We start from the raw sequence: 13,581 nt of genomic DNA, 5'->3' as shown, positions 1-13,581 counted from the left end.
TGAGTTTTACCCTTTTTCCCAGTTCTCTCCCCCATCCCCTAGGAGGCAGCCAGGGCTGTGTGGTGTTCAGCTACGTACCAGGTGAAACCATAGCAACTCGAATGGGTTTTAGGACCATCTATTCCAGCCCAGGGGCTTATCACATAAATATCTAAAATTAGGATTGTAAAAAATATCCAGTTTGAAAACCAGCTGCTAATTTGAAATCAGTGAGGTCCAAAGGGTCTGGGTAAATGTTTCTTTTATCATCTTTTGATCTTCTGCAAAGAATGTACAGACAGGAGTGTGCCATTCCTGGGAGAAGTATTAGCTGGCACAAGTCAGAAGTATGCCAGGAAACCTGCTAGTGTTTCAAGGCACTATTCAAACCTGTGCTCTGGCTCTTTGTATTTTATTAATGAGATGTAGCCCTTGCAGCTGGCCACCAGTTTAAAAAGGTCTGTGGCTTTTGCTACTGTACCCACAGTACCATACAGTTGGATGGACTATGACTGCCAGCCTCAATATCTACTGGTGGAAATACCTCTGCCCCACAAGGAATTGTTAACATCAGGTACTTCTAAGCAAAAAATAAATAGATCTTGAACAATTTTGGTTACGCAATGACTTTAATACTGTTACAAAATAACAAAGCCAAGATCTCATACCCATCAGAAGCTCACCCAAAGTAGCCATAAGAATGTGATGATGTGGAGCAGGAATAGCACATACATTTATATTTTTCATATGGGTAATTAAACCCATAGAATCATTCTGTACATACTAAGCTTTTATTGGTATTAGAATAAAGAATTTCTTTTTTGAAAGAAAAAAAAAAAACCCAACAAAAAACCTGATAATTACTTCTCTCTGTGCTTCTAATCAACAGTCTTTGATGTACATCTGTTTTTTAAGTACAACTGTAACTTCCAGTCAGGAAAAGCCTTTTATGGCAAGTAGTCTTTAAGCTACATGCTGTGTTTGTTTTATATATTCTTTTTCCTTTTTTCTTTAAGAAAGCACCCACACATTTTTCTTCAGCTTTATCAGTGAATACATACTTTAAAACTTTTATGCAGGAAGAAACTTTAGTTTTCAAGTTAATTTAGACTGATTGTTTAAACTGATGGTGGATATTTTAGGGATGTCTTTCTTGCAGATGTTTATAAGGATAAGAAGACAACCTAATATGTCCACTACACGTGTATTATTAGATATCATGTTATACTGCTTCTTACATCATGTGATGCCAAGGCTGTTTCCAGCTGCTGTGTAGATGAGGGGAAAGGACAGCCCTCATGAGCTAAGGCCATCTGCAGCAACAGGCTGGTGTAAGAGAGATGCTGCAGAGCATTAATTCCCTAGCAAATCAGTGTCACTTACCTCTGGGAGGGGAAAAAATATGTTTGTTGTTGTTCTTCAGGTCATATGTGAAAAGTAATTTCCTTTTGGATCAGCATTTACAGCTGTAGAGATGAAGCTAAAAGAACCGTCATAGAAGTCATGGCCAGGACTAACTACCAGACTTGAAAATGTTCAGACTTGGGACTTTTACAGATCTATAAAGTTTTATCTTCACCACATATAAAATCAAAGCACAAAGCTTCTGAATGTCTAGGAAAAAGTGGTGATGATCTTAATATAGTCCTGTAAGCATTGCTATTTGTGTCAGTCAATTATACATTTTTTTTTCCCCAAAATAAATATTCTGAGGATAAAGACAAACAATACTCTAGACCAAAAGAAAAATTCAGGCTGCTTTGTAAAGAGGTCCCACTCAAACACAATTAATTTTCATTAAATATAAAGTTATCCTGGAGGATCGAAGAGTTACAGAACAAGGAATGTATACCTGCAGGATGAAGAATGGCATCTCAAAAGCAGAGTTTCTCAGAACAAGTCACATGAGTCCACTACAATGTAGAAAAAAAAAAAAAAATCAAATGTAATTCTTGACTATATAACTTTGGTAATAAGGAAAAAGCACAATAAATCAACGTTATCCTATGTATGAGAAGAACTCTGACATCTAGTCTGAGACCTATATTTTGTAGAAGATATTGGATCAGACGGTTCAGATGGAAACTGCAGATAAGAGTCAAAAACTTCATTTGAAGACTACAAAATAACTTTAAAGAAAAGTGCACAAAGAGTGCCATATGTTTAACTTCTCAGAAAGATGGACAAGCAAAGATTTATCTACAATGCGTGAAGAGAATTGTCTGATTTAGGACAGAAAGGCTCAATGAGGAATACTAACTGGATATTAAAATTTAAGTTAGGAATTGGGCAGATATTTCTGGCAGTGGAATGGTTAACTGCTGGGAAAATTACCAGAGGAAGTGGTGGATCCTCTGTCTCCCCTTGCCTTCAGATCTAGACCAGATTTATTTCTTCAGCAAGTTAGTAGCCTCAGCAGCCGAGATTAATGTTTTATTTCTGATATGTATGTAGGAGATTTCACTAGAGGCTCTATTGACCCCCACTTCTCACTTGCAATCACTGTATCATCTTCAGTTTTAAGGAATAAAACATGTTTTCAATAATATAAAGTGTAAGTATTCTTAGAGACACGCATTAACTAATTTTACTATCTTGGATTTATTATTTAATCTATAAACCTTGAAAAAGAATAGAAACATAGAATCCTAGAATAGTTAGGGTTGCAAAGGACCTTAAGATCATCTAGTTCCAACCCCCCTGACATGGGCAGGGACACCTCACACTAAACCATCTTGCCCAAGGCTTCGTCCAGCCTGGCCTTGAACGCTGCCAGGGATGGAGCACTCACAACTTCCCTGGGCAACCGATTCCAGTGCCTCACCACCCTAACAGGAAATAATTTCTTCCTTCTATCCAATCTATACCAGTTTGAGAAAATCTTGATACAGTTAATTTCGGATAACTGCTTCAGCTGGCTTCAAGGCAAACAAGACACTTTACATTATTAAATCTTATAATAAACTTTGAGAAAGATTGTTTGACTTCTGGTTTGACATTACTATGATCCCATGTGCATCTGCAGTAAAGTTTAATACAGGATACATTATATCTGATGCAGACCTGAATTTATTAGGAAATGTTGTAGAGCATAACTTAAAGAAAATACAGCGTAAATTGCTTGTTTCTACATGAATTTCTATTTTAAATAATCATAACTTGGAAACCACCTCATTTGTTGTCTTCAAATGTGACTTTTTCACTTTGAAAATCTCCAAGCATTCCAGGCTGAATTTTCTGCTTTTGGCTGTTTAAGACTATATTCTGATTAATATTAAAGAAAAAATATCTGCAATACCAAAACAAATAAATATTTTGCAATGCATTCACTGAAACCTGTGAACTATCATATTTTTAAAGCAAAATTGTTTTTCCATGGAACAAAGAATTGATGAGTGGTATGCACCCATTTAGTGCCTGAGGGCAAGAGTGTTGGGGGGGGAAGTTAGGTGGCCCCATGGTCTGGTTATGAGTTGCTTTGGAGAAAACCAAAAAGAAATACTTTAAACTCAGTTTAATCTTAGGTCCTTGATCCCAATTTACTGATATTTCCTCCTGTCCTCCACCAGCTCATGTTTAAGCCTTAATTGCCTTTTGGTCAGAAAAGTTTAACACTTCAGAGCAACATCAGGACATTTAAGGAGCTGCTTCTGAGGAGTGTTGTGGGGATGGGAGTGCAAAGTTTTTCATTGTGTGAAGCATTATGCAGAGAGTTGAATGAAACATTGCTAAAACACTCAGAAAAAAAGTCTATGAGGAAGTTTGAAGAAAATTCATTTGGTTGTTTTAAATTAATGGTGACTGTTTTTACAGTTTCATGGTCCAGAGTTCAAGATGTGCGTGTGCCAGAATCATGGCCAGGCTTGGAGCCAGAGTACAGCAAAGCTCTAGGTGTGTGGTACATGAAAATGAAAATAGGGTTAATGGTACTTCTTTCTGAAATAAAATAGACAAAACTTCAAAGATCTGATGGTCATACAACTTGCTTTTCTTTCATATTCCAGGCCAAGTCTGACAGGCAGCATGAAACAGTTGGTATCAGATATTTTAGTCTGATATTTAAGTCTGAATAAAGCCTCCTTTAAAACCAAAATTACACACTGTGCTGATGAACACATGGTAATTGTGTACCTGTTTGAATACCAGCTTTGGCGTAGGGAGGAAACTTGTTTTTCCCTGAAGAGTAGAAACTCACCTTTTAGTCCATGGCATGTTTGCAGTGGAGAAAAAATAGCTTTAACATCGTGGGAGAGCTGTGCTGCCAGTTCCTGCAGAGGCAGTGGGCAGGCTCAGGCGCAGCATGAGGTCCATCATCCTGATGTCTTTTAGCTTCCTTGCAGAACTCCTTGTGCACTCATTTTCCAAAGATAATAGCAGAGCTTCAAAAGGTGGTCCAGATCATAGTTAACAGAAGCCAGCTGGGTGATTTTATGTTCCTTATTTCATCTTAAAGTAGACTCTGTATAAACAACAGACTTCCAAAAAAGTTCTATGGGCCATAAAGCTGTTTCTACAGTTTTGACAGTGGTTTGATGACACTAGTGCACAAATAGAATGCTTTAGCAAGGTAAAGTGCCATATTGGGTACTGTATGCCTCTATTTTTCATAAATGGTTGTGCAGTATTAATCTTAATATCAATGAAAAACTGTTGTGTGACTATTAGGAAACAAATATGATTTAGTATGCAAAGTGCTCTCTCTCCAGCTTCTGACAGTGAATAAGCTTCCTGTAGCTACTATATGAAGTGGCACTGAGTGGTTACAGCCTGGCATGCATATAAGTATTAGGCCCTCATAGGCAGTCTTGGGAAAGTGCTTCTCTTTAAGCCAGCAAGAAAGCAAGAAAGCTACTGTAATACATTTATGGACAAAGCCATGTAACTCAGGACATCTTTTAAATCCTGAATGGCCACAGCACAAAGACAGTGACCATCTTTACAGTTGCTAACTAAACGTCTAGCACTGTTAATTGTTCTCCTCAGAGAGCCAGGGACACACCTGCAGGAGCAGCAATGGCCTGTGCTGTTTCCCTTGAAAGGCAAGGGCTGCCCCAGGTGAAAATATGACCGATGATTGAGGGATATTCTCTAATACTGTTTAATTTAGTAATGCAGGGGCTCTGGAGAAGTCTGTGGCTATAGTGTGTAGGTGGGATGTGCAGGTAAAGGGAAGTCCAGAAAGCTAAGTTTAGATCATTGCGTTTAAAGACTGTGTTGCACTCCATCAGCAGAGGGGAAATGTCAGAAAAGATAATATCCTAACTAGAAGACCAAGACAGTAACTCCATCATGACCAGAGCATGGATAATAGAAGCTATAATGGATGGAGTGCAGTTCTGATTGTGGGTTTGGTGAAGAAAACAAGTGTGTGTGCATCACAATGTATGAGAAAAATGTCAGAGGAGAAGGGAAAAGTGTACACAGTATACACCAAAGTATTTATGAATAAACAGAGACTAACCTGACCAAATTTAGGTAGGCAGTGTGAATACCTTCTGTTTCGGCACCTTCTTGAGTATAAACCAAATGAATAACAGCGAGTAATGCAGGTGTGGCTGTTATTCTGCTACACCATTCCTGATGCACGTGCTGAGGGTAATCAACTTATATTATCAGGAATAATACATTCATCTTCACTTTCAGTTGTAATTCAGTAGGAGTGTTCCTGCTGGATTGTACTTTATTCCTTTGTCAGGTGCTCACTTTCGCCTCTTTTCATACTGAACTTCGGTAACATTACGTATGCAGCACGTGAAGAGAGGCAGAAGTGATAATTGAAACTATATTTTGAGCTATTTCAGTTAAAAGGAAAAAAAAATAAACGAAGAAGGGCCTAGAACAAAATTGTTCCTCCATTCTTAACCAGAATCCCTAAGGGGAATTTAAAAAGACAAATCCTTTATAACAGGAATAAGTAGTGTTTTACAGAAGAAGAAGATCTCAATAAATAAATAAACTACAGAGTATTACGTCTCTCTCTGTAAGACACCCATGAACAAAATGCAATTTCTAGCATGAAATTAAACCTTGCGGGTGCTACAGATAAATGCTGTCTCAATAGAATTTATTTTCTATTCCCTATATGATGAGATAAAAATAAAATTAATTAAATTGGCTAGAAAAAGGAGACATGGAAGAAAAATAAAGAATATGGCTTGAAAACTGGACAGAGGGAGTTTTAAGTCAGATTAATGTCCAGTCAAACCTAGAGAAGTTCAAAGCCAATTAGTTTTTAGCTGTTATTTTTGCCCATGGAGTTAAAATATGTTTACGTGTGTATGTGAGCTTTTGACTATAAATATTTTTGTGTTATTTTGAAATTTGCTTTACATTGCACTGTGAAAGAGGAAAATAAACAAACACAGACTTTTCACCGGAAATATTTTGTTTGGCTCTGCTTGCAAAGCATCTGATCTGACAAGGTGTTGATTAAGATAAGAAGAGTGAGTACCCTGCATGCAACTGATATTCATATCTTTTGAATTCTGAGCTAGGTCTACATTAGATGATAAACATTTTGACTGCAATGGAGACCCGCCTGCTTTTACACCACTATGACTGAAAGTATAATGGGACCCAACATTTTAAAATCTATACTATTCAGGTAAATGTAGGTCTTCTATCAGAGTTTTCTGAGTGTTTCCATGTGAACTTGAATTTGCTAGTTTTCCTCTTCCTTTAGTGTCCTTTCTCCCTCTTTCTTCTCTGTGTCTATATGTATGAATAATTTTTGTACTTATTATATTCATTAATTAATAGAATAATTTATGTTCTAGCAGAATAATGGGTACCACATATTCTTTGAAATTCTGGAAATGGAAACCAGTTTTCAGTTAATATCTCACTGCCATCTACTGTATACATTGGAAAACTGCACTGTGGGAAATGCATTGCAGTTCAGCAATGTAAGATGACTTTTTCCTAATGAATTTGCCTTAAAGTTGAAGAAAAAATCCACTGAACTCTCAATAAGCTATGACATGTAAATTCCATTCTTGGTGGAGGAAACAGAATTTCTTAAACAGATGACAATGCCTGATGATACTCAATATTTTCCAGAAGGAAAAAACATCAGATTTTAGTATTGCTTATTTAGTTTGTATTGAGGCCAGGCGAAAAGTAGATGTGTACTTTGAGAGAAATAGGGTACCTCACTTTGCTTGTTCTTGCCCTAAATAGTAAAACCTTTTATTTCTTAATGGATGTGTCAAAGCAAAAAAAAAAAAAACCTAGTAGCATTAAGATTCATAAACTTGAGATAATTTGATATTTCTGTTAGTTGAGGGAGTATTCTTTGATTCCTTCAACTCAGCTTTCATCTCAGTAGGTGATGTCTGGTGTATACAAACACCAAGTAAACACAATGTTGTTGGTTGTTTAAGATATAATAATTTACCCAGAGATGTGAAATCATTAAGTTGAAAATAAAGTATCAGGATTCTGGGTCTCAGGAACTGAATATGGTATCATGCAGGTTAGTTTTGCACTACCAGTGCTTTTGTAATGATTTGTATAGAAATTACAAAGTTTTACTCAAGACAGAAATTTCCCTGATTTTCATCAGGAAAGCTGACATCAAATAGACAAGAATGTGTAAAAAACATCAGACTGCATTTACATAAGGGAACTCCTTATCTTAGTCTATTATTAATTTCAGGAGGCTGAGAATACATATCATTTGTACCATAAGCTGTTAGTATTGCACCAAAAAGTACAAAAGGCGACCAGTAAACTTGCAAACTCCAGCACTTCAAAACTGAAGAAGTGCTTTCGTTTGCTTCTTCTTCATATCAGTTGTGAGAAAGTCTATAATTATGGCATGCTTTTTTCCCCCTATTTTTATTCAGTAATTGTTCTAAGACCTCATTTGCTCAACATTATTCAACCTTTGCAAATGAAGAAAGAATGATAAAATAATTCATTACTTTTCTATGATCTCTGTTGTTACTGTGTTTCAGTGCTTTGCAAACATTAATTAACCCACCTTTACAACTTCTGGTATTTTGGGAGTTGAAATGGTATTGTGGGCAGCTGACATACTCTATGTGATTATGCCATCACTTCTGCTGTCTTCAGAGGCAAAAATGTGTTTGCAGAATTTCTTCAAATGACATCAGAAATTTACCCAGGAAAACAAGGAACTGGTTTCTGACACTTGGCCCTTTCTGTCGCATCTCCTCAACCTTATTACTTTTTTGCCAGCGTCACCATCCAAGTCCCAATGTCTTTCACTCCCTGTCCAAAATGTTCTTTTGCTACGCCTAAAATTTCCGAGGTAATTGCACTATGAAATAAAGCTGCAAATAGTTTTTGCCTTTTTTTTTTTTTTTTCCTGAATGAGATGTTTTAAGTTTAAATCCTTGCTGCCCTCGTGTGGATGTATATTGTTTTCTCCATCTGCTGAAATCTGCAATGGACAGATTTTGTTAGAAGAGCGGTACATACAGCAGTGTTTATACAGCAGGTGAAAGACATTTCAGATTCTGAACTGGAGCTGTCAGTCTGTGGCGAGGTTCTCAAGCAATGTAGCTGGGAGTCCCTGTGGATACATTTGCTGCATTTTAGTTCTGGATAACCAGGAGTGCCTTGAGGGTTAGGAATCTGCTGCCCAAGCTCTGTCTGGAGAAAGCTGCCTTTGCATCTGAAAGAAGGTGATGAAGGCTCCTTCTGAACCAGATAATGCATATCCTGAATGGACAAGGTGGATCCATCCAGAAGGAGCATGCAGTATTTCCAAACACATGGTCAGGGTACGAGACAAGCATCAAACTGAGCCCAAGTCTCTGATATACCAGCACACAGCAGCTGTAAGAGGAACACTGGTCAAATGGTACAAAAATGACAAAAAAGTAAGAATAATAATCCAGCAAGGGCCAAGTTAAATAATTATTTTTGTAGCTGTTACTCTTGTCTACAGACAATTGCTGTGTATATTATCATGGTGTTTTTTTCAGGAGTTCATGTTGGAACTGCATTATTACCTATATGTTACCATACCATTACCTGTATGTAATCATACCCTCAGAAGTTGTGGTACATTGTTCAATAATGAGAAGATTTCACAGCATACCGTATTAGTAACCCATCCACCTACCAGAACCAAGTGATCCAAACAAAAGTTTAATGAATAACACTGTAAAGTTACCAAAAATTGTGATAAGTTACTTAGAAAATTATGACTAACTTATTGGTAATTTCAGAAGCAAATAGGAAAACTGAATTTTATAATATTGCAATAAAGGGTTCGAATGAATGGCTTTGCCAGTCTTGCTTATGTAAAGTAACCTGCACAGAACTAAGAGGTACAGAATGATAAATAAGCTTTTAAGGTTTTTATCTGCTGGATAATTGAACACTGAATCCAGCTAAGTTTCAGATCTTTCTTAGGCCTTATACATTACAATGTATGCACACAACTTTGTAGCGCGTCCGAGTCCTGCTGCTTCCTATGGAGAGAAGGGCTCAGGGTCAGGGCTCTTGCTCTCTGGAGCACTGCTCATGTTGAGGTGTGGGGGAGGCCATGCAAGGCTCCCTGCAGATGAGGTTCTCCACATCCAGGCCATGGCACAGAACAGAGGAAGCCACTGCCATCTCATCCCCAGGGCAGCATCTCCTCCATTGCCTGTTCTCACCCCATTGTCCTCCAGCTGGGGAACTGGGAGAGTTTGGCTTCCAGATCCTCTCTGAGGATCTACTTTCTGTGTCATAAACATCTTGTTCTTCAAAAGACATCTGTAGCAAGATATTCAGAAGTTACTTCTGTTCACTGTGCTTCTGATGACAAAATAAGCACTGTAACTGAAATCTGTGTTTAATTAAAATTCTCAGGAGTGTGGACTTCAGCAGCAAACTTTGAACTCTCTAATCTTTACAGTCACTTTTTTCTTGCTAATCTCTAACCTCTGATGCATTCTAGTAACAACGTAGGAACCAATGGTTAGCCAAAAAATACCTTTTATATTCAGTTTTCTGGTTAAAATAACAGTTGGAATTTAGGACTCAGCATCGCCAGCCATCTGGATTTTCTCTGTGTGGTTTAATATTGTTCTGAAAATAATGAAACTTATTCTGTACAACAGGGGACTTGGAAATACAGTGAGCAGCCAAAATACTCACTCATGAGAGAACAAACTACCAGATATCAACAGCTTGGTGGTACTGCCTCAGGTTACTACTCCATGGCATGTGTAAAAGAGGGTAATTTGTCTTTGGTGCGCTTTGGGGCAAAAGTAGGTACAGGGACAATTGCTGCAGAGCAGCAGAAGCACCATAATATGTTCATGGCACAATGACATGTCAAATCACTGAGATCTAGTCCAGTTCATGTCTATTTTAAGGATATTGTATGGGGTTTTGGCTATTTGATTTGATGCTTGTGTTACAGAAGCTATTTTGTAAAGCCTAGACAAAGATAGCAAGTGGGTTGTGGGCCATTTTATTTGTGCATCTCAAAGTTTTTAAGGAAAAATAATAGGATCTTTAACTACCTCAAACTTACAGTGAGCAGTTACTGTAGTTCTCTGGAGGAGGTTGTAGAGAAAACTAAATGGGGCACTGACTGGAGTTTGTACAGTGGAAAACTTCGGAAAGTAAGATCATTGAGCAAACCTCCGGTAAAGCTCTGACTGATTCTGCTGGTCTTCTGACAATCAATTGACCAGCAGCATTGGTCACTCATTTCAAATTGTTTCTCCTCTACTCTTTTCTCAGTAAGTATTTTGAAGTTTTGGATTAAAAAAAAGAATATTTAAAGTGCAAGTTGGAATTCAGTGTTGAATTATACATTCATCCCAGTTCTCTGCCTTACAATGGCCCAAATAGTAGAATCATGTCGGAGAGAAAAAAAAAAAAAAAAAAAAGATTAAATAATGGGAATCTCTATAATTCAAACCATCTTGTTGTAATGCTATTTTGTGTCAAGTATTCCTTCCTTCTGACCTCATTACGTGTGCCTAGTCATTAGATACAGTGTTACTAAAGAGTTTTAACTTAAAAGCTGCTTTGATTAATGATTGGTTGGACTGAGGTTTTACTGTGTAGGATTAACTAGATTTAAAAATGGCAAAATGCCATAGTAGCATTAATTCCAGACTTTAATGAGAAGCAGAAGTAAACTCCAAGGACCCTTATGATTTTAATATGGACTAAACTCATGTGCTCATTACCTTAATGTCCTGTCCTATTTTATATACAAGTATTCTGTTAATTCCTAGCAAATTGTAGCCTGGATGGCATATTACAGATGTATAATCTGAAATATATTACCCTACATTTTTAATTAATCATAATCTTCAATACTTTTAGAATCTGATGTATTCAGTACTATTATCAAATAGAGATAAATGCTTCATACTGGTTTGGGTCTTTTTAATTAAGAAACAGTATGGAAGTAAGAGAAAGCCAGTCTGGCAAACATTTCCCCAATTAATAATGTACTGAAAATGCAGATGAAAAATGCATTTTCACATTTTTATGTTGTCTGATACTTGAATTTCCTTTCACTGTCTTATTATGTTCATTCAGTTCTCCTGAAAGTTTATGAAGTTAGCAGCTCTAGAGATTAATAATCTTATTTTTTTTACCATCGATCACATATTTCAATATATGATACTGCCAAGAAAACTCATGCTGTTCTCACTCCAGACAGCATTCAGTCATCTCCTTAAATCCTACTAGACTTGCTAGTATTTAAGCGTATACTTAAAAGGTCATGCGTTACTGAGTAAGGGCCTTTGTATTTAGCATTTCTTCAGTCCATGGTACCTTTGCAGAGATTTGCAAAAGGTGCAGATTTATTGTTGAAACTGGACAGATAGGAAACATTTCCCATCCCAGGAGCCTGAGTTTTTTTTTCCTGCATTGATCCTGATTTCCCAATTTTGTTTATTTTTCACTGAACTTCCAATAGTAAGAAGTATGTAAGGAAATTTTTGTTTCCCCACAGTAGTATGCTGTGAGAATTAGGCAGAGTGCACTAAGAAGCAGTAACAACAGTTATTCGCAGAGGCAGCACTGTTTCAGCCAAAGCATGTAGGATGACATCCAACCAAATGCGTGGTCTGTAATGCTTGATTTCTTATTGAAATCACGGATGTATTGGACTTGACTTAAATAGGATTACTCATTCAAGCAAGTTTACGCAAGGGTCTAAGGCACATATCCAGCTTTCAGTGAGTTAGGAGTCTATGCACTTGCTTGGCTCCGGGCCCGAGGCACTTGCATAACGTTGCTTGCGTGAGTTACTCTGCCGAAAGTGAGACCTACATCAACATGGTTATTCATACCAGTGAAATGTGCCTGTAGAAAAGTGATGACAGTTGGGGATCCTGCTTCCTCTTGTATCACATTGAAAACTTCTGTTTTCACAGATGATCGAAGCTCATTAGCCAGTATTACCTTTGCAGTCCCCATCGATAATATCTATACCACTGAGGTTTTCAACTACAGTCTAATGTCACTTCTGTATTCTTTACTTAGTTGTCTCATTGATACTATTTGCCTTTCCTTTTTTTTAGGGAGAAGACCAACAAAAACAAAGGACAAGAAAAAGAAGAAAAAGAACTTAATGGAAAGAGCTCAGAAGCAGCACAGCATCTTTTTAGCAACAGATAAAACAAGCCAGTAAAGACTCGATTTTCTTTAATATATTTTTTTGCAAAGCGCACAAAAGCTGCTATATGCTCCTGCCCATGGATGCACTACGATTCAGCTGCTTTGACAGTATTGGTGGCAAATACCTTGTGAAAAAGTAAAAAAAGTCCACAAGCTTCTTTGTTTTATTTATATATTTTTTTTTTATTTTATTTTTTCTTGTCATTTTTGACCTGAAGACTTCAAGGTCAGGAGCACACTGAGTTGAATCAGTGGAAGTGGTGCTGAAGGGCATCAGAGATTTTATCCTGGGTGCCTGGTCAACATGTTGACACGGAACGGAAGCAGGAAAGAAGCCTATGTATCACCATTAGGCGGACTTGTTCATATTTAAATGAAAAGAAGGAAGTCTTGAAGGTCTAGGTACTATTGCATTTATGGCCTTTGTTTCCTATATTTGAACATTTCAAGAGTAAATAGATATGACTTACTTACTTAGTGTTAATGTACATTGTTCTCAGCACCTGCTACATCGAAACAGTTGTATAATAAAACTGCTTTAAGACAGCATAACATGGGAATTACTGCTTAGACTTACAGAAGCACAACAGACTGTGTACATATTACTCTGTCTACATATAAATGGACATATTTACTGTACATCTATGCATTTTTATGTATAATACTTTATACATGTTTAAAGTTATGTCCTGTTGGTTCTAGTAATATACTTTAAAATAATCCAGTAAATGTTTACTTTTTACTATATTTTAAGTATCTTCTCATATTTCTCAACAGTTACAAACTGGATTTCCTTTCTGATTTGTTAAGCACATTCAGATGGCTAAACTACCTTGTAATGACCCTCTCAATAGTGTCAGCTCTGAAGTAGACATGCCAGACTAGTAAACAGCAAATCTTTTACACTCTTCTGTTCTCCTATCTCAGTCCTGTCTCAGAAAAAGAAACGTAACTTTTTTAAGATGAGGAACGATGACAATAGATGTTTTG

General features: G+C 37.1%; 1 protein-coding gene across 5 annotated transcripts in view; it reads left to right on the top strand.

The window, feature by feature from the left end:
• The window catches only part of RSPO2 (R-spondin 2), a 104,912-nt gene extending 91,574 nt beyond the window's left edge, over positions 1-13,338 (top strand). For 4 of the 5 annotated variants that reach the window (XM_065668812.1, XM_065668816.1, XM_065668815.1 and 1 more), the window contains one exon: positions 12,495-13,338. In XM_065668812.1, the coding sequence (XP_065524884.1) occupies positions 12,495-12,604 (110 nt within the window). In that variant the 3' untranslated portion in view covers positions 12,605-13,338. Of the gene's footprint in view, positions 1-6,473; positions 6,584-12,494 lie in introns of all 5 variants that reach the window. The other variant, XR_010610267.1, reaches the window with a different exon arrangement.
• Positions 13,339-13,581: the final 243 nt, after the last annotated feature.

The sequence above is a fragment of the Lathamus discolor genome, chromosome 2, assembly GCF_037157495.1.
Source record: "Lathamus discolor isolate bLatDis1 chromosome 2, bLatDis1.hap1, whole genome shotgun sequence".
Classification (NCBI taxonomy): domain Eukaryota; kingdom Metazoa; phylum Chordata; class Aves; order Psittaciformes; family Psittacidae; genus Lathamus; species Lathamus discolor.
Note: the sequence above shows the minus strand (reverse complement) of the source record. Positions and strands in the feature narration are given on the sequence as shown.